Here is a 20074-nt window from a genome sequence, read left to right as displayed (position 1 = left end):
GGCTCAAGGGTTGGTTCGTCGAAGTCAAGAAAAGCAAATATGAAGTAGCATTTCGTATTCAGCTTCGGCATATATATGTGATCCACACTTCGTTGGCATTGAACTCCACACGCTAACCCTGTCTGCATATTGGGTCAATACCAACCTCTTCTATTAGTGCCGCCTGGGAGCCTGGTGAGTCTACCTCGGTTGTTGGTGTGCCGTTCATCTTTGGCTGTTACAGGGACAGAGCTACAAGTCTAAGAACCCAACTGTGAGTTTGCTGCTCACACTTTGAGCCTGCGTTATATGCTCCTTTTCTCCTCAGCAATCATTACGATATTCTCTGAAGCCTCCTTGAATCACATCATAGTTAAGATATCTTCGCCATGGAGAGGACGCCTTGTCTGTTTTCTGACATGATCCTCTTTGAACTTTCAACAATCTCTTCATAAACTTTGGCTCCGAGTCCACTCTAACCAAACGACTGAGAGACTACAAATCATTATTCATCAACTTTGGGCACTTAGTTGAAATACAAAAAAGTCCCACCGCTGATAACATAAAAACGTCCTTCATCGTGATTTTATGATGCTATAGTCACAAGATGCCTCTGAGGTCATAGGCTCAAACACGCAGAACTAGAATGATACAACCGTCAGTATGCTGCCTGAAGTGTTATTTTAAGTTGATAAACCTGATAGCTGATGCTTGTATCGCGCGCCTTACCTCGATGCAACCATCAGAAATTAAAGAGGCAGGGTCGAGCATAGTTGAGACGTTGATGTGAAGTTGGTTTGCATGGCCAGCCTGAGAACCCCTCCCTGTATTAATAGGGTTTATCAGTAGGGATAGGTAGTAGCACCTCAAACAATCGAGCATATATGAAATAAAATTTCAACTGCAGCTGCTGTCGTAGATATAACCGAGGGAGCAAGGTTAAACTTTCAGTCATGGGTCTCGACTTCAGACAACGCCTCTGGCCCATAGTTCAACTTAAGCTATTGAAGATCAAACTCGGGTCTGAACTACAGACCTGACCCTGACGTTACATTAATAGATTTGGGTAGCAGAGACACCTACTCTGAGCATACATTACTTGTCACTGAAGTTGCAATCGGGAAATAGTTCATGGTAAATTTTCCAAGTGTGAGCTTGCAGGGACAACTGCGTTGTTGTTTGTTCAAAGGCTATACAAGAAAGCCCAACAACTGAAAGGGCAAGGATCTGACCGAAACCCGACGGTATTCGATGGGTTTTACGTCAAAGAATGTATAAGATCCGACTGAAAACTGTCTGATATTGCTCGAGTTTGTGAGTCGCAACGTTGAATAGCCATGTTAATATGACTGAGAGACAGTTGCATTGTCGAGCGATCTAGAGATTCTTTCCAAGATATGAAATTATCGGAAGACACCTGTCATCGCTCTAGAATGATACCCGACTACTAAAACAATTATAGTCAAATCAAGATATCCTAACTTTAAATGAAACAATGATCAAGCACTATTGATTCAGCATTGGCACTAGAGGTTGCGATACAGGGTATGCTATGTGTTATTGATAAAGACAAGGGCTATGACCATGGCACAAAGCAGCTTCATCGAGGATGATAAGGTGTTTAGTGTTATCTACAAACGTTACATCATCCGGTGCACTTTCAAAGGACATATAGTAATGAAAGCCTAGATGATGAGGTTTAAAATTGTTCCCTGTTTATTCCCCTTATCAGCATCAATGGATGATGATGATGGTGCATCCCCACTGTCGTAAAACACCATGGTGACACGAGTGTGGAGTTGTCGCGTGCAAGATGACGGAGGCTTACGTGGCTGTGCGACTACGTACAGTCTGGCTAGAACTTGGATGGGTCTGAAGAGCACTAGCGGATCCCTCGATGGCTTCAGAGCTAGCATCGCAAATCTGAGGCTATCTCTAGGCTAGTAAACGTCCGGGCGTTCAACGGTCACTAGCTTCAGGGAAAATATATGATCAAAAAGGTAATAAGTATATGAAATAGACAGACAATGTCTTAGACATGTCAAAGAATACTGTTGAACATATATATATAAATATTCAAGGAAATGCAAATGGAGCCCCAACGCCGCCAAACCCAAGTCATATGTCGTTCATGGTTTTCCGATACGAACAATAACCCAAAAGGTCATAATTGTCATTTAGTTCCTGAGAATGTTAGCAATGATCATGGCGACAATTGTTGTTGAACTTACAGCAAGCAAAGAGTGAGATCACCGTGGATTCTCGCCTTAAGCTGAATCTCGATCTCAAGGTTCAATTCAAGATGCAGGGAAAGGGCATCACTCTTCCCACCACCACCCTGTTGTTGCTGCTGCTGCTGCATCTGTTGCTGTTGTTGCTGCTGCATTTGTTGTTGCTGCATCTGCTGCTGCTGAGCGTTGTAGTTGCTCTGGGCCATCTGGCTGTTGTCCTGCTCGTCATCGTAGTCTTCGAATCGAGCGCGTCGCTTGCGTCGCTCGGACTTTTGCTTCTTGGTCTTTGTCTTTCGCGCGGGCTTCTCCTGCTCGAGCTGCTCCTCCTCGAGATCGCTTCTCTGCTCAGCCTGGTTGTGTTAGTGATTGGGCTACCAGTAAGAATGCTTGGGTACATACGGATGATGACGACATATTGCGGCCCGGGAATCAGATCAAAGTGTAATGGGAGGAGGGAAGAAAGCGATGGAATGAAGATGTAGAGAGAAGGATACAGAAAAACTCCACCAGAAGATAGAATATTCTTAAATGTCTAGAATTAAAGCAGATTTCCTGATTTCTCCTTTCTCCGCAAATGCAAACAGGATCGATCATCGAAATTCGAAAGAGGCTGACGTGCAAATCGTCATAATAGCGACGCTGCCATGATTTACCGCTAGAATCAAGTTCTTGACCCCAGAACTTACAGGGGGTGCAAGTTCAAGGGTGCTGTGACGTAATGATGTGGCTGGTACGTAGGCCAATAGCTGAAACAAGACCTCGCTTTCAGATGCCATAACGTAGAGTTTCCTTGACATATGAAATAAATGCAGTGTTACTCCCTTGTAATAATTGGACCTGGTAACAATCACATTGTTCCCTTGGCCGGTTTTGGTGTTGGTCACGTGGGGGGCTCGTATACCCGGATCCTCTACTCCGTAGAGTTTAGATCGAGTCAAGACTTGATACAGCAACCGTTTAAGCAAGAGTCTCTGAAAACGCAAGGCACCAATCACATACGAAAAATCTTCCGAAGCTCGTATATCATCTTCAGTCCAGCGAAAATGCTGTATGGGTGATAGTCAACTGCTTTGTCTAATGAGCTTCTGTTACCACATATAAAGAAAAAGTATCAATATTGATTATATCACGACATCATTTTGCATTGCGTCAATCATGACGAGCTCAAATTGTAGGTCACTAGATTACCCAGTTAGTTGGAATCTCTGTTGGCTCGGTCCAGAGAATATCTCAATAGAGACTCTGCTCAAAACGATACTTTACTAAATGAATCGACCCATCACCAATGTCTTACCATGCTGATGACTGGAAACCTCCCACCATCATAAAGGGGAAAAGAATATTGACCTGTCAAGCCTTTTATTCTCATCGGAAGAAAAACTCGTCAACCCACATGTTTATTCCCTGAAAGTACACGATAAGTATGTTGCTCTGTCTTCATTAATCTTACTGCCTCAACATGTTATATATTTCAAGAGTTATTGAGGGTTTACCCCCATATTCAAGGTCCTAATCCAAACCCAGATTATCATTAGTATGAAAAGAGCTACTCGACTATATTACCTTGAAAGTATACCTTACAGTTGCCGGCATGTTTACTTGGAAGCCAACGGAGTTCGCAAACATGTCATTGCAACATATCCATCCAGGAGCTTTGTTACACTTTGTGAAAGCTCAACTCTATCAATTTCAAAGAATATCCACAAGCATTTATGTGAGTGTGCTGTTGGCTCTGAAACCAACACGCCAAGATGCGGGGGTCTGACCGTTGAATTCTGTATTCATACTGAATCGGGCAATAATTCGAGAGTCGCTTAATTGACAGTGCCGTTGTTGGTGGTACTCTGAGTTGCTTTGCAGCTCACCTTCCTTTCACTGCAAAGTTTGTTCTTGTAACCTTGCTACGCGAGACAAACAATTCTGGGGCATCTGACTGTCTGACTCACGTCGTGATGCATGGCGCGGGTTTATTGGATGAACTACAAATATTGGGGTAAGTTTGACTCACCGTGTTGAGATCGTCGTATGAGACGTCTTAATGCATTGATCTGATGGAATTTTAGCAATGTTTCAGAGAAGCATATCAAGCCAACGCATATAAAAAGAACCGAAGCCTTTTTCTAGATCAATTGCTCTACTGATTCACAAAGATTCTTATCAAAACCCCAAATCGCTTCGAAGTACAGACTCCATCAGCTTACCAATACCTGAGCTCAACATGACTCGAACCACTTTGCTTGACCGAGATTGCGTTGTCACCGATAGAGGAGGCATTATTGAGAATACGCACGGCGTACACATCGCCGTAACGGATACAGAGGGTAATATCCTCCTCTCAGCTGGGAACCCCTCTCGTGTTACCCATTCTCGATCCGCAGCCAAGCCTGCCCAGGCCGTCGCTGTGATCGAGACTGGCGCAGTGGATAAGTTTGGATTCGATGAGACTGATCTTGCTCTGATGTGTGCCTCGCACTCAAGTGAGGATTTTCACATCGCGCGCGCCAAGAAAATGCTGAGCAAGATTAAAGCGGAGGAAGATGATCTTCGATGTGGCGGTCACCCTGCCGTTTCTGAAGAGGTGAACCGTGAGTGGATAAAGACTGGATTCGAGCCAACGGGAATCTGTAACAATTGCTCCGGAAAGCATGTTGCGATGATGGCCGGTGCTGAAGCGTTGGGAGCTGATGTCAGAGACTATCATTTGCCGGATCATCCTATGCAGCTTGAGGTCAAAAGGGTTGTCAACGACCTGGCTTATGACCCGAAACAAGTAGAATGGGGTGTTGATGGATGCAATCTTCCAGCACCGGCATATCCTCTTTTCTATCTAGCACAAAAATATGCAACCTTCGCCGACGCAGCGGACGCTGTGAAGGCATCTTCACCAACAACTCAAAGGACCCAAAACCTGGCACGCGTCTTTAACGCCATGACGAAACATCCAGAGCAAGTCGGCGGAACAGGACGTTTCTGTACAGTTCTGATGCAGAGCTATCAAGGGCAACTGTTTGGCAAAGTTGGTGCTGATGCGTCTTATGGAATAGGCGTTCGAGAGTCTAAAGATACTCGGCGCCTTGGGGCGAAAGGGGCACTTGGAATAGCCGCCAAGATCGAGGACGGTAATCTTGAGATCCTCTATGCGGTTGTTCCAGAGATTCTCGAACAGTTAGGCATCGGTACGCCCGAGCAAAGAGGAAGACTAGATGGCTTTCACCATCTTCAGCGGAGCAATACAATGAGAGAAGTAACGGGGCATGTGAGATTCAATTTCAAAGTACGACCGTTTGGGGATAGAGTAGACTAGAGTACTCGGTATTTCGGCAGGCAATGAAGATATTGTGTTGGGGAGGACTTGATATTGAACCAGTCACAAAGTGAATGCTGATTGGTGGTAAGAGAATATCCCGGGACTAAATATCAAGTGCAGGGGTCATATTAGTCGACAAGCGTACTACTGGTCTACTGCTTAAAGTACGATATTTGCCTAAAGACGATAGTAGCAATTATGCCAGGGGAATAAAAGCATTTCTAGTAAGCGTGTTCTTACCATATATTTCTATAGTTTGATCACTTTGTATCTCTTTGCCTACTGAGTCCCCTGTCAAGTATGTCTATCATGCATAGAAGCTTCGCTTGCTGCGAGAGCCCGGAGCTTTTCAGAATTCCAAATCCCAATGGCTTTAATTCGAAATGATACTTTATGAAACAAGGATCTGAATCTCCTTCCCATCGGGGTTGCTCCGCACCCCACAGCTCAATCACCCCAGATCGACATCCATTCCTGGGGCTAGCAACGCGGGGAATAGTCAAATTAATCTCATACCCCGCCAGAGCTACGACACTGCGTGGAATAGATAACAGATTCCTCGATTATCCTTGGTGGAAACAATGTGGCCGTGGCAATATAAGATGGTCCCTAGTCTGAGTAGTAGTCTGAGGTCTGAGAGCAATATGAGTGACTGACTTATAAGTCGTCTGATGTTCAAGTCTTGGTATTGAGGAACTCAAGAGAGAGTTTAGTGTCGTGACTATCCGTTCGCCAAAATGGCGCACCTCAATATGATATCGATATCCATCTTTCTATTTACTGCGTTTGCTTGGACGACAAGTGCAGCTTCTCCTAAAGCTACAACATTGAATGGAACCTACGTTGGCAAGAACCTACCCAGCTGGGATCAAGATGCATTCCTAGGCATTCCTTACGCTCAACCCCCTGTTGGGGATCTCCGGTTCAAGTGGCCTCAGAGCTTGGACAGTTCTTTCAAAGAGGAACGCACAGCCACTGAGTATGGAGACAGTTGCATGCAGTACACTCAGAACTGGACCATGTCTGAGGACTGCCTTTCTTTGAATGTTATTCGACCAGCTGGAAAGCCCAAGAAACCTCTACCAGTTCTGTACGTCTCCAAAACAACAAATAATTTTTCAAGTCTGACAGCAAGAACACAGAGTTTGGATTTACGGTGGTGGTCTATACGCCGGCAGCTCTGCCGACCCACAATACAACCTCAGCGGGATTGTCAAAGTCAGTCAAGACATTAAAGAGCCTATCCTCGCAGTGAGCTTCAACTACAGACTGGGTATGTGGGGGTTTCTTCAGAATTTCAACCTTCTGAAGGAGGGTAACGCCAATGCTGGCCTGTTAGACCAGCGACTCGCGTTACGTTGGATCCAAGAGAACATTGAAGCTTTTGGAGGTGACCCAGAGCGAGTTGTTGTGTGGGGTGAGAGTGCTGGTGCTCAGAGCATTGCGTATCAAATGTTTAGTTACGATGGTCGAGATGATGGACTGTACCGGGGAGCTATCCTTGAATCAGGAGGTATTACAGGTGCACAGGTATGAACTTCAACGCCGCTGTTTTTGACTTTGCTAACAGAGTTTGTCTAGATTCATGATCTCAGTTACTACAATGTCGCTTTTGAAAACCTCACAAGAACTGTGGGGTGCTGGGACAAAAAGGATCAGCTATCGTGCCTTCGAGAGTTAGATGAGAAGTCATTATATGCTGCGCGTCCATCATTGACATTCAACCCTCTGATTGACGGCAGATTCCTGACCGGTTACCCCAGCCAGCTCATCCGCGAGAAGAACTATCACACTGTGCCTCTTCTAATCGGCGCGAATACTGATGAGGGCTTCTGTATCGGAAAAGTCAACACGGATCAAGATCTCTTCTACGAAGCTTTTCGATGGCGGAATTATGCTCTGAGTGCGCCAACTATCCGAAAGCTCATGCAACTTTATCCTGATGATCCATGCCATCAGCCTCCTTACGCCATCACAAATTGCTCAAGACAGGATGGCAACTATCAAGGACGACGTGCGTGTGCTATTGGCGCCGACATAACCATGATCTCTGGACGCCGCAAACTTGCAGAGCTATATGCCCAGTCTGAGGATGTATACTCCTACCGATTCGATCAAAGACCATACCTGAGATCTGAATGGGATGGCGTGAAACATTTTGATAATGTTGCATTTAGCTTCCAGAATATTTCTGGATTGCTAGGCCCAAGTCCGCAATACGATAGCCACGTTGAGCTGGCCAACGCCATTGGACAGGCTTATGTAAGATTCGTCAACAGTCTGGATCCTAATTCCAAGAAGGGGAAGCTTCCGAAATGGCCAAAGTACAACAAGTCAAAGCCCAAGAACATGGTGTTTAATGCTACGAAGAATTGGATTGAGGATGATACCTGGCGAAAACAGGGTATTGACTATATCAACTCCTATGAAGTGGCACGAGAACTATATGGTTAAAGACGGGGTGAATTTCCAAAAGAGAACAAAACAGGAAAGATATCATCAAGCTGGAGGCATAGTCTATTAATTTCGGTTAGTCTAGCTAGGAGGTGGCACAAAACTTAGGACTTCAACCCTAAGTGATGATTCTACGAAGCACTTAGACAAGTTCATGATAATTCAGGACAGACTTAGCAGGGCTTTTGACTCATTTATTTTTGCCCCCTAATGCAAGGGCCTAATTCTTTAAACAACCCAAGGTCCTGGTTTCATCTGATGTCCAACGGTCCTCGTATAGATCGGCAACGCCGAGGCTCGCTTCTAACAATGCGAGTATTACCCATGCATATTCCTCCATCTGAACTTGCCTCGTAAGGCAATTTTAGCCCGGAAGACCCCAGCTGCCGACGCTATGAGAATCAACCTTGTGTGACAACTCGAAGCAGTTAGGATTTTCGGAGGAGATTCTGAGAATGGTAGTATCGATAGACCGTGCAGACCTTGTATAGTGCACGGAATAAATATAGTCAAGTATATCCTGGACTTTCTCAAACTCGCTAACGGGGATATTTGTAGCACGATTAAACTCTATTTTGAACTCATCAAGACGCTCTGATCGAAGACTGTACGAGCCTTCACTTGGCACTTTTTAACTTTCTAATATTTAGCATGTTGATATAGTAGAAATACCGTAATAGTACTAACGACCATGAACATCCCCATGGATACCGTGCTTCTTGCTGTGGGGAAATAAGCTTTACAGAATGCCAAGACTCATACCGAAGAACAAGGGGCCAAACCCTTGTTTGAAATACGAGTGGATATATCCAGCAGGAAACAAGGAGACAATATAACACCTGGATCATACCCTTTTCAAACCTTCTCTTCCTCAACGGCGACTACCTTTACTATGACCTTAGAATTCCGGCCAAGATGACTGGGAAAGTTGATAAGCTCATTTCCTCTGTGACCCTGGCTGGAAGCCTTTTATCTTGCGTTGCTACTACATGTGTTCTTGTTTCGTTCGTTATATATCGTCGGCATCTCCGAAACTTTCGACATGTCCTCGTGTTGAATCTTATGGCTGCAGGTGTGCAAGCATTCCGTCATTGTTGCCCATGAATTCAACTAACTGCTTCTCAGAGTTTATCAACACTCTCAACAACTCAATATCAGGTAGCATATTTCTTAATACTGGACAGCTCCAGGATGGGATACCATGCGTTGTCAACGGGTTCATCGGCCAGCTGTCAGTTTCAGCAGCTGACTTTTCAGTACTGGCTATTTCTGTCACAACCCTGCTCACTGTGAAGAGGATGTTGTACATACCGACAACTTCAAGAACAAAAAAGGGCTTGATTTGTGCAGCAGTATGGACCATGCCCCTCATCACAAGTATCATACCGACTGCTGCAGGAGAGATGAAGCCAGTGGGCGGCAATTGGTGCTGGATATCGGCAACTAGGCCAGATTTACGCTACGGTATGACACATGGCTGGCGCTTCTTCGTTATCTTCACGACTATTATTATCTACATCTACATCTGGATTTACCTGAGGAGACATCTGGGCTCAAAGCCAAAACAACCTCGGCAGCCTCTAACCTTCTCAACGCACAATACCAACACACTCTTTTCCAAAGGCTCCAAGGACGCGGGATTCCAAGTTATGCAAGAGGATGAAGTCGAGCTGGACACTTTCAAGACGAGATACGGGAATATTGACACACCCATTTCACCCATATTCGAGCGAGGGAACAAGATGGACGAAATCGATGATATGGAAAGAAAAGGTGAGAGCGAGGCGAGTAATAGTAGGGGAAGGGGAGAGTCTATCCGTCATCGGCCAACATCATCAAAAAGAGGAGCAGAGATGGCCTATACAGGACTTGCTAACACTGAACCGATCGAAGCATCACCGACGCCACAGCGCCAGATCAACGTTTTACAAACCAATGCCAGCGAATTCCCTCAGCGCCGAGCCACACACGACGTTGAAGTCGAAATAAAAAGGATGATGTTGCTGAATGGGTACCCAGTTATGTACGTTTTGCTCTGGATCCCAGGACTTACGAATCGGCTCCTGGAAGCGATGCAGACGCCTGTTTCGGATACAACGATTGCTGCTCTAAATACCTCGACGCAGTTCATCGGCTTTGCGAATGCAGTTACTTATGGATTTAATCATCATCTGAGGGATAGGCTGGATGCGCTTTATTGGACGCCCATGATTATGAGAATGAAGAAGCGATTTGGGCAATAATGGGTTGACATTTTTTATACTTATGAACATAAACTCATTCCACAAAAGCCCAAATTTGTACTTTATTGCCAAGACAGCCTTTTCTGATATTGTTCGTTGAAGTGATACTGCCTAATGGAATATTTCTAACCAAGTGAGTACTCTAATTGGAAACGCTGTAAACCACGGCCTAATAGCTATAATTTCAAAGAGGGTGAGCGGAATACCTTCTTTAGGCTAGACAAGAAAGTTATCGACGTCAAGAAGGTCCAAATAACCTCCATTGAAGAAGAAATCGAGATCAAGAGATTCAACTTGACCTCCAGCCCCAGAATTATGACATGCCTTGTTAGCGCTGGTGCTCTGAGCAGCATGAAAATGAAACTGCGACTCTTGCCGTACAAACTCCACCGAATTAACACCATCTACCCTCAAAAAATTGTCCCAAGCCCGTTCAACACTGAGCCGAACTGCCACAGAATACGCATTCGATTCATTGCAACGACGCCTCACTTCTTGCAAGGCAGAATAGAGCTCATTTTTGGCTATCGCAGGGGGTAGCTCATCGTATTGACCTAGAATAAGCAAGGAATAAGCAACGCAGAGGGAGTGAAACTCGGGTAAGTCTCCAGAGCTTGAACTTGGGATGGCGATGAATGCCTGTATGACTCGGAAGCTGAGCTCGTATACGTGGCCTTGGAGGGACTTTGTGGAAGGGTCTTGCATATGCACTGTAGAACTGCGAGACGTCTGTGGCGAGAGCGATGAGGCGTGATTCAAGTCATCTACCTCGACCCTATCCAGAGTTCGTTTCGCTAGGATGACGTTGGCAATACAATAACTGAACTTCAGCATGAGACCTGTAGGTAGATCTTGCAACTATTAGCACCCAGAATATAATTTCAGTATAATATTTGAAGAAATGGCTTACCAAGGAGGTATCCATATTGCTGCTTCCAAATTGCAAACTTGGAGCTGAAACCGTCGTTTGTGAAGGTAGGTTTAACGCAGTCTTCTTTCTGGAGTGTACAGTACAGTGAGATTTCAGCAAGCAGCATCGCGTCGCGCATTGTGGTCTGCTCGAAATTGAGTAGATTTCTGCACTGGCTAAAGTACGAGCTAGGTAATATGGATGGTCTCCCTGTAGTAGCTGACCAACTTTTGAAACTACCATCAGCATTCGAGCTTTTCAGAAAGAAAGCTATTGGGTTCACTCACTGCAGATGGTTCAGACATATGTTTGCCCAGATTCTCATCGATCGAAGGTCCAGCTTCGTTGAAGTCCCAGCGTTGGTTCGCTGATGAATATCTGAAAATTGAATACACAGCATCGCCTGCTGTGAACAAATACCACTCAACAGCCAGCTATCGACATATTCAGCCTCGCACTAGATGTATTAGTGAGGACACTTTCAGACGACACGGGAGTTATTACCGATGGTGATCCGGCGAAAAGAGAGCAGATGAGAACACCAGTGATTTCTTCGAGATGCAGAGGACTCCCCAGCACTACCTGACCAAGCATGTTTCGCATATGCTCGTAGACTTGCCTGTGCTTCAAGGCATCTGTATGGCTTGTGTGCGTAAACCTCATCTCATGTGAGCACAACACAGCATGGAGAAATGGTGATGTTTGGATCAAAGAGCCTCTGGTAACCAGATCGCTCTCGTCATTAATGAAAAGAACGTGGCGTCGCCGTCGAATAAAGCTTTGGGTTGGTATTAGTATGATTCCGAGACTTAATAGAACATCGAGGTCTCTTACGATTTGACGAGATTTTCAGCAGTTGTGGCATTAAGCATACCCATGTGTACAACATCCTCTTTCGTGTGGAACGCTCTTCTCAAGTCACCAGTCACCTGGCAGGCGACACGCCGGATAACTTCAGCTGGAGCAGCATGAACATGTTGATCCGCGGGTTCGATCTCGTCCATCAACACACGACTGTTTGTCGACGCTTGAGGAGAAGCACTTTGCTCAACAACACTTTGCTGTGTTGAGTCGCATCCTGATTGGAGTTTCGCTAGCTGGGCTCTTACATCTTGCATAGAGCTCTCCAAATGCAGCACCTTCTGATGCAAACTACCCAAGATTAGGAGGAACGCTGGTTAGTTGAGAGAGTCTTCTAGGTACCTTTTGACAAGATCTTGCTGTGGAGTCGTTTCTTGTGTCCCATATGACTGATCCAGACTATCGCTTCTAAGACAAGGTATTCTCAAGTTTCGGCATCTTGAGCAAGTGTCGGAGCCAAAGTCCAGCTCGCATCTGCATTTTAGTCGGCGGCAAGCGTCACAGGAGAGGATCCGACGACGTCGCTTCTTGGAGGGTTCATTTTCAACTGGAGTTGCTGATGCTGATCCCTGAGCTCCAATTGAGCCAGTTGCTGAATCCTCACGTGTTCTTTTGTCAGTCATCGTCAGGTAGTTCCAAGTGGTAATAAGAAGCTGGAGAGAAAACCCCGCAAGCCGTCGGAAATCGGCGGAGGATAGGCACCAGCTACCGTACACGAATGTAGAACTCAATTGCAAGCCAATTTCTCAACAAATCAGCATCCGGTATGGTGTAGTGGCTAACATTTCGCGCTCTCATAACCTGAGAGATCAGTTCCGCGGAGCCCAGGGTTCGATTCCCTGTACCGGAGATGGATATAACTTTTTCTTTTTTGCATAGAGATAAAACGGTAACAGGTACGTATAATCTTTTTTGCTCCCCTTGCTGAGCTTACGATTGGGAGATACTTTAGCTTGTGAAGATGTCATAAACTACTGTGCACTAACAGTAAGGTATCCTTAATCCCTCACCACTCTACACCTACTTACTGTGCAGTTAGTAAGCGCATGATATATAGTCATAGGTATGGCTGGAGGTCGCATGCCTATTTCAATATTGATATTAAAAACGTGGACAACTATGCAGCTTTAACATCTATTGAAATAAAGGTTGAATAAATGGGAATATGCCAACGATAAGCTTCTGAAGCTCTCAAGAGACGTCAGGGTCGGTGAGAACATCTCTCCTCTAACTCAATAGTTGAATCTAAGTGTTAGTTGCTTATATAGGTATGTTGAATTCCATTTCCACCTCCTAGTTCGTGTATCAGCTAACGCTTTAATGCTATGGGGAATATGTTAAAAATTTCAAAATCGCCTCACATTATCAGTCTCCAAGACGTTATAATCAACCGACAAGTTAATACGTTAATACATATGAGATTCTTTTCATGCAGTTCATCAGCGAAACGAAACAAATAGACCGTCCTCATAACTCTCATCAACAAAAGAACGTAAGTTGGCCTTATGCCCGAACTCCTCGAGCACGAAACGGTCATCCCCAAGTGTGAGCCCATCGATATCTGAGGCAACACTATTTCCTGCTGCTGAAAGCCCAATATCAATAGATCCTATGTTCGCCTCACATCCTCCGTAATTCACAATACTCGGCCCCGCCTGTGTCGATTCCCAGCCTCCCTTAGGATAAACAATCCGGCGGATACGGTATGCAAAGACAAAATCTGACGATTCCCCATATGTCTCTTCGTCGTAGACATCCCTGGATATGGTGAACTGCGGTCCGCCATCCAACGGCACGCCCAAGCTTTCACCACCAAATCCAGCTCGTGCACCGCCCCCAACACGCCTCGAAGAGGAGATTGAGCCGACTGCACCACGTGCTATCTTGACGCCTGTTACCATGAACAGACGCTGCCTGCGCTTGACGGCCTCAGTAGCAACGGCTTTGACGCTGTCTTTGACATAGTCGTCCGTTGGCTCTATGGAGTATGTATCGAGTCTTTCGCATGTATGAGACACGTCATTGGCGTTATTCCAGTCAAAGTTGGATTCCGCTGTAACGCCTACAGCCTGGAGGAAATTTGCCCAAATCCCCAACGATCCACTACTTGCTTTGCCTTTGCCGATAGACCAAGGGGCTTTAAAAGTATGGTTGGTTTCCATGTCTTCGGGGATGGGGAGAGGCGGTCCGCAGAACGAGCCAGGATCCAATGGGTGTTTCCAAATGTGGCCAAGGCGAATTGCTTTGTCAGGTTCATAATCGAGATTTGGAGCTCGTATATAGATTAAGGCTGACTTTTTGCTCATATTGTGTGTTCGTTGTTGTTGCTGACCTGGCTAAGTAAAGTAGAGAGAGGAAAAGGATGTTATATAACGACAAACTTTCAAGGCAATAGCAACTATGTTTTCATGCGATGGACGTGTTCTCATTAACTTCAAGGATGACGCAGTTCAAGGAGGAAGCTCCTTTTTCTAACGGATCACTGACCGGAGGCCTATCGATTTGTGGCTTGAGGCTGAAAACCAACCAGTTGGTGCAGGGCTAGATCGTTATGGGCTGAGGCTATGCCATACCAGTGCTTCTAAGAGCCTCTGTTCTAGTTGTTTCTGGGCTTTTAGGTTCGCATCTAAAGTGCAAGGCGTTCAGCAAGGCTGTGACGACAGGTACAGGTTATGAGAACTGTGATAAAGTGTTGTCTTCTTGTACGCCCTTCATGGCTTCTACTATTACAAAAAACACCAAATTGTTTAAGAGGATGTTATAATCAGATTTCTTTCCCCTAAAATTTTACCTTACTGTTTACCTTCTTGTTGGCAATAGTTTGAACCTCTGATTAGCTTATTTCGTTAACAAGTATATTCATCAAGTTTGGGTTTCATATGCTTAGTACCTTGATGTCTTGCCAAATGATATAATTCTTTTAACTATATTCAATAGATATCACATATAAGTTGATGGTAATCGTTAGAGCGGTTCATATGTGCAGTTGACTCGGGTGCTTAATCGTTGCGCAGTGGCCCATAATCTAGCTTCTAACCAGACAGATTGATAGAGTGTCTTTTGACAATTATTTATTTGCTCTGTATGATATTTGTCTCTCGTTTCGGAAAGTTTAGCCGACAGCTCGTCGAAAAAGGCTAAAACAACGACCACCTTATTTTTCCCCATAATTGCGGTTTATCCCGGCCCAGAGAATAAGGAATAGTTTGGGGCAACCAGATTCTAGACTGAACCGTATGCTCCTAATGGGACTAGATTAGGATAATCTTACGTAGTAAATTGATATAATGTCTATAGGCGTTACTAAAACAAGCTTATACATCACATAATTGTCTCGGATTCTGGGGCCAGCAACCAGGCACTAGCGTATGCAAGCCGAGTTCGGATATTTTGCAAGTCAGACTTACAATAAGAAGTATATCGTGATTCCGGAATTCCGATCCCAGCCGGCTCTCTGGTCGTTTCTGTGTGTCATTATTCTGATATCGATCTTATCCTCGGTTCGTAAGTTTGGAGTACTAAACTAACATGCGGACCTTTTAGGATGCGAGATTTGACTTGAAGGGAGGAGGTGCAAGCATGCAAAGGACGGCTTTTGAGTTAATGAAAGGGAAAAGACTTCTAGATACCAAATACATACTCAAATTTCGACGTTTATTTAAGGTCACTAGATGCTTGATCAGTCTATTCAGAATGCGGCTCGTTGTCATAGCATTACGAAGAGCCTCAAACAATCTGCCGTGCACCACTATCATTCAACAGCCTACCTAGTAGACTTTGAGTCTGCGATACCCCCATGTTCTAGACTCGATTGGACTCAAGGACTACCCACAAGATCCATTGAGCTTGAATAACTTGGCCTAGTTATCCCGAAGGCCACTCCATAAGACACAAGGGTTGGTACATGAATGTTGTTTATATATATGTACCCGTCCAGCTTCATCCTGCAGGTTGTTCCCCTTCGACCTTTTATATTAGCCACATCTTACCAAATTAGCGTCTTTCCTGCAGCCAGGCTGTTAGCCTTGACACTCTATTCGACTTCATTATCGCCAAGCTATTTTACTTCCGTTCACAGCAACTATTATCTACATCAGTGAGATATCGAACAGGGTTATCTGATCGAAGTCCTACTCGCAACCATGACTGGGTACTCAGTATCATCCACAAAACATGATGAGAAGATTCTCATCTCAGAGCACTGTAAGCCATTGGGAGACAGGATAGGCAATCCGGTATGACATTTTGACGCCCAAGCATACAGATAGCTAACAGGGACCAGGCTCCTCTTGCCATGGGTGGCTTTGCGACGACCCTGTTGTCAGTTTCATTGGCGATGATGGAGTTCCGAGGCGTCTCGCTACAGACCCAATTCATCGGAGACCTGTGTTTTGTTGCCTGTATTGGGTTACTTATCTCTGCCCAATGGTCAATGCTCAAGGGTGATACCTTCTCATACACTGTTCTAACAGCCTTTGGTAAGCAGGCAGCCGTCTCTCCCCTGTGACAGAAAGCAGCAATGCTAACATTGTCAAGCTCTCTTTTATGGGGGCTACGGCGCAACACTACTCCCGTCATGGGGCATTATCGACGCTTACGGAGGAGTCGACACACCTCAATACAATAACGCACTTGGCTTCTTTGTATTGATATGGGCAGTGTTCAATGTCTTCTTTCTCATCGCTTCAATCCAGCTGTAAGTCTGCCCCCACTGGCGTCATACTCTCTTGCTAATTGCACACCAGCAATCTTGTCTACATTTGCATTTTTATTTGCATCGAGTTATGTCTTATATTTGACGCCTCGTCTTACTTTGCTTCCGCGGATGGGAACGCTGCACAAAGCAAAGCGTTAATGCACACTGCTGGAGTGTTTGGCTTCATCGCAGGTCTACTCGGCTTTTACACTGTGGCCTATTACCTTTGCCAAGACGTACTGCCATTCTCTGTTCCAATGGGCGACACTTCTGCTTGGTTCCAAGCTCGGCGAGAGAGAAAGAAACTCATTTCTTCCAGCGCTTGAACAAAGATTGCCCTGGCGGGTATGGGGAAAGTTGATGAGGATGAGCTATGAGAGTTGCGCATATTAGACATAGAGAAATTGATAGAGAAAAGCGTCTGGTAAAGCTACAGAGTTATATAGAATCTTAACTGAAAAGAAACCTTATGATATCGTCCCAGCCTGGCTGTCTACGGTCCATATTTGGTATAAGGTCTCGTGCTTAACGAGGAGTAACGCAATTTTCATCCTTGGGATCGCCGCTCCTCAGCCTCCAGCAATAGCTCTTTCCAACCCCCGACTACTTTTAAACTTTTATAGGGTGGGATTTCTCATCCAATACTTAATAAAACACATTAGCATCACCACTGTGCTCCAGGGCTCTTCTTAATTGTCGGCTCAGAATGGTCTTTCAATCGCGTTCCCATGGCCTTGTTGACAAATTTACACCCTGCGAGTTACTTTGAGACAATTATATTTGCTTCATCAAGATGAGGAGATATTGAAGGATGAAATGTGCAACAGGCAAAGATAGTTCTTAGGAGAAGACTGCAGGGAGTGCACTGAGACTAAAGGGAGAAGGAGAGGCAGTGAATAAGTATTCATGGTGATTTCCATATAGATATTGACATTATGGGTCCTCAAATGAATGCATATTTGGCATCCTATTTCCATTTGATGACCGTTTCAGTCTGGGTGCTCTTGTGTGAGACTCGGACCTGTCGGGTCTACAATACAGCTTCATAAGATGAACAAGACCATCCACTGTTACTTCAAATTGCACCAATCTCAATCGAACAATGCAAGGAGTTTATTTGCCGAATTTAGCAGCAACAGCGTCATACTCACTCTTTGTAAGGGGTGTCACGGAACCATGCTTCAGGCCCTTAGGAAAGCTGGGAAAGTTTGACTTCTCCCATTCCGGAGAGAGAATATTGGAAGTCTGGAAGGGGATATACTGAGTGTAATCATCGAGAAGAAGATGGTATAGCCCAGGTGTGCGAAGATCAGCAAATGCACCTGGGCCTTCAAGGGGCGATTCAGGTCGGACGTAGCCTGGAACGCGTGTCCAGGTTCCGAAAAGACCGGTCGTTGTGGTCTCCTGATACACTTTGTTGATGGTTTCGTTCTTGAGGAAGCGAGCGAAATGCCCCGGTTTGCCTAGGGACAGAAACTCTTGATCGATGAGGCCAGTGTCCTCGGGGGCATGGTAATCCTTCGGCGCGCTGAAAGCCTTGAAGTCTTTGGTTGTGGCATAGCGAATACGATCAAGAGTCGCGGTGCCTTTATGCTCCGTGTCAGAACTTGCATAGTGCCTGGCTGCCCAGAAGACGTAGTACTGCTTTGTAGGATCATCCCAGACTACAGAAGGCGCCCAAGCCATGCCAGCTGTGTCCGACTCAACACTTTTCGGAATTAGTGAGATTTCGCATGTGAACGAAGCATCTTATATCTTACATTCTAAGTGAGGGCTTGGACCAATTGATGAGGTCTTTCGAAGACCAAACAACAAGACCCCGGCTTCCGTTGCGTGTCGCAAGATCCCATGAGAAGCCTGGGGCATTAATGTCCAGATCTTTGGCATAGCCTGTTAGCAATGTACCCATTGGCAATTTATCAGTAACCTACCAGTGGCGATAGTAAAGTACTCGGATCGGGCAGTATTGGTCGTGAGAAAAATGTCTCTGACGCCTTTAGTTCCAACATTTGAGGTCAAGACAGGCTTTCCTCCGTTGAGGAAGTTAAAGCTCGAAGCCGAGTTACCGTCTGACAGATGCCATTGAACTTGAGGGTTCGGGTCACTAAAGGTAGAGATGAGATAGCCGACATATTTATTGTTCGCGGATCTTGGGATATCGGCAGGAAGGGCTTCAATAAAAGAGGCTGAGAGAGCCGTTGCGAGGAGTGTAACGACACGCATACTGGAACTGTCTTGAGATGGAGATGAGTAGGGTCACGGTCTAATATGCACGACCAGTTGAAGTCAGAACAGGTCTCGTATCTTGCTGTCCGTAATATCAGCATACAAGTAACTGCCTTTATATAATTTGTTCATCCGTAGCAGGGACTAGCCTCCGCATCTCAAAGGCCCCCTGCACGAGTCCTGATGGCTGTGATGAATCAGATAACCTCATGCAAATCACCCGCGTATTCAATCGATCCGTGCAAATCATATTTTACTCTCGAATTATTCCTCGGGTGGCAGACGGGAAACCATTATTTCCAGTGTCGATCTTTCGGTCCCGGTTCAGAATACCCATGTAGTTGTTGAAGCGCTCCAGTAAACAGGTGGCGCATAAATGAATGAGGGGTGAAGATGCGACATTCAATAAGCTTAAAACTAAATGGAGAAACACTGCAAGCCGGGGAGGTTCGATGATTACGACGAGTTAGGCAGCTTCCACTTGATGTATTGGCGCTCGAGTCGGGCGACAGGATGAGGCTGTGATGATCGATGCCAAATAGTGAGATCACCATTGCTCAACCTCGGCCGCAAGAAACTTACAAATATTAGCGAACAAGCTAGACAAATCGATCTCAAATCGAAGATCTTATTCAGAACACCCCGATATTAAATATTACAACATCGCTACGTTCCGTAGACTCGGAGCATATCGCAGTTCTTTGAAGGACATCAGAGGTTATGAGCTTCAAAGGGACGAATAGCAGGCTGTCAGTAACAAGAACAACTAGATAAGGAAAGCATAGCCTCTCTACCATGATTGAATTTTGATCCTAGAGACACATTGTAATTGGTCAGGCAACTCACACAACGAGCTTGCTGTTGAAATCGCCAGGCTACCTTAGGGAAGTAGGAAATTTGAGATCTCGATCCCAAGTGACGGGAATGTTTAGGGAGGTTTAGGATAATTTAAATGAACTCGGACGCTCTTTGAGCACCTTCACTAATTCTTGCACCCAGCTCAAAGGTCTGGAGTCTTCTTACACTCCGAGGTCAGGCATTGAAGGAGCAGGTAGTCGGGATTTGGTGATACAATCGCGCGATGGAGTCACGTCTGGGACTCGGTTATCGGTGCAGATAAAAACAACTTCTTTCTCGCAGCAATGCATCGGGGATATGTCATTATAT

At 45.3% G+C, this 20074-nt stretch overlaps 8 protein-coding genes and 1 non-coding gene across 9 annotated transcripts; 5 read left to right on the top strand and 4 right to left on the bottom strand.

Annotated features, from left to right (window-relative positions):
- Positions 1–2206: 2206 nt before the first annotated feature.
- Positions 2207–2624, bottom strand: BKA55DRAFT_691212 (uncharacterized protein; the record flags this gene model as incomplete). Its single annotated transcript, XM_046199634.1, has 2 exons — positions 2207–2560; positions 2610–2624. 2 exons carry the CDS (start codon positions 2622–2624, stop codon positions 2207–2209), a joined length of 369 nt encoding a protein of 122 aa, XP_046048904.1.
- Positions 2625–4428: 1804 nt separating this feature from the next.
- On the top strand, positions 4429–5514 carry BKA55DRAFT_691211 (L-asparaginase II; the record flags this gene model as incomplete). The annotated part of the gene is made up of 1 exon (XM_046199633.1): positions 4429–5514. The coding sequence occupies one exon, from the start codon at positions 4429–4431 to the stop codon at positions 5512–5514; it is 1086 nt and encodes a 361-aa protein (XP_046048903.1).
- Positions 5515–6254: 740 nt separating this feature from the next.
- On the top strand, positions 6255–8429 carry BKA55DRAFT_729268 (Alpha/Beta hydrolase protein; the record flags this gene model as incomplete). Its single annotated transcript, XM_046201194.1, has 3 exons — positions 6255–6607; positions 6660–7047; positions 7099–8429. The coding sequence occupies 3 exons, from the start codon at positions 6255–6257 to the stop codon at positions 7969–7971; spliced, it is 1614 nt and encodes a 537-aa protein (XP_046048902.1). The 3' UTR covers positions 7972–8429.
- A 457-nt stretch (positions 8430–8886) lies between these two features.
- BKA55DRAFT_512919 (G protein-coupled glucose receptor regulating Gpa2-domain-containing protein) lies at positions 8887–10214 on the top strand (the record flags this gene model as incomplete). The annotated part of the gene is made up of 2 exons (XM_046187850.1): positions 8887–9043; positions 9097–10214. 2 exons carry the CDS (start codon positions 8887–8889, stop codon positions 10212–10214), a joined length of 1275 nt encoding a protein of 424 aa, XP_046048901.1.
- A 26-nt stretch (positions 10215–10240) lies between these two features.
- On the bottom strand, positions 10241–12625 carry BKA55DRAFT_570939 (uncharacterized protein). The gene is made up of 6 exons (XM_046193030.1): positions 12328–12625; positions 11959–12276; positions 11629–11902; positions 11412–11581; positions 11125–11351; positions 10241–11065 (listed from the first exon to the last, which is right to left on the bottom strand). Exons 1-6 carry the CDS (start codon positions 12606–12608, stop codon positions 10431–10433), a joined length of 1905 nt encoding a protein of 634 aa, XP_046048900.1. The 5' UTR covers positions 12609–12625; the 3' UTR covers positions 10241–10430.
- A 120-nt stretch (positions 12626–12745) lies between these two features.
- Positions 12746–12835, top strand: BKA55DRAFT_t186. The gene has a single exon. It is a non-coding gene; the product is annotated as a tRNA-Glu (tRNA).
- Positions 12836–13424: 589 nt separating this feature from the next.
- On the bottom strand, positions 13425–14147 carry BKA55DRAFT_513383 (uncharacterized protein; the record flags this gene model as incomplete). Its single annotated transcript, XM_046187888.1, has 1 exon — positions 13425–14147. The coding sequence occupies one exon, from the start codon at positions 14145–14147 to the stop codon at positions 13425–13427; it is 723 nt and encodes a 240-aa protein (XP_046048899.1).
- Positions 14148–16127: 1980 nt separating this feature from the next.
- Positions 16128–17007, top strand: BKA55DRAFT_729255 (GPR1/FUN34/yaaH family-domain-containing protein; the record flags this gene model as incomplete). Its single annotated transcript, XM_046201193.1, has 4 exons — positions 16128–16220; positions 16268–16463; positions 16522–16681; positions 16731–17007. 4 exons carry the CDS (start codon positions 16128–16130, stop codon positions 17005–17007), a joined length of 726 nt encoding a protein of 241 aa, XP_046048898.1.
- Positions 17008–17794: 787 nt separating this feature from the next.
- Positions 17795–18904, bottom strand: BKA55DRAFT_513323 (glycosyl hydrolase; the record flags this gene model as incomplete). The annotated part of the gene is made up of 3 exons (XM_046187883.1): positions 17795–18389; positions 18442–18559; positions 18613–18904. The coding sequence occupies 3 exons, from the start codon at positions 18902–18904 to the stop codon at positions 17795–17797; spliced, it is 1005 nt and encodes a 334-aa protein (XP_046048897.1).
- Positions 18905–20074: the final 1170 nt, after the last annotated feature.

The sequence above is a fragment of the Fusarium redolens genome, assembly GCF_020744475.1.
Source record: "Fusarium redolens strain MPI-CAGE-AT-0023 chromosome Unknown BKA55scaffold_9, whole genome shotgun sequence".
Taxonomy (NCBI): Eukaryota; Fungi; Ascomycota; class Sordariomycetes; order Hypocreales; family Nectriaceae; genus Fusarium; species Fusarium redolens.
This window is presented reverse-complemented; position numbering and strand designations above follow the sequence as displayed.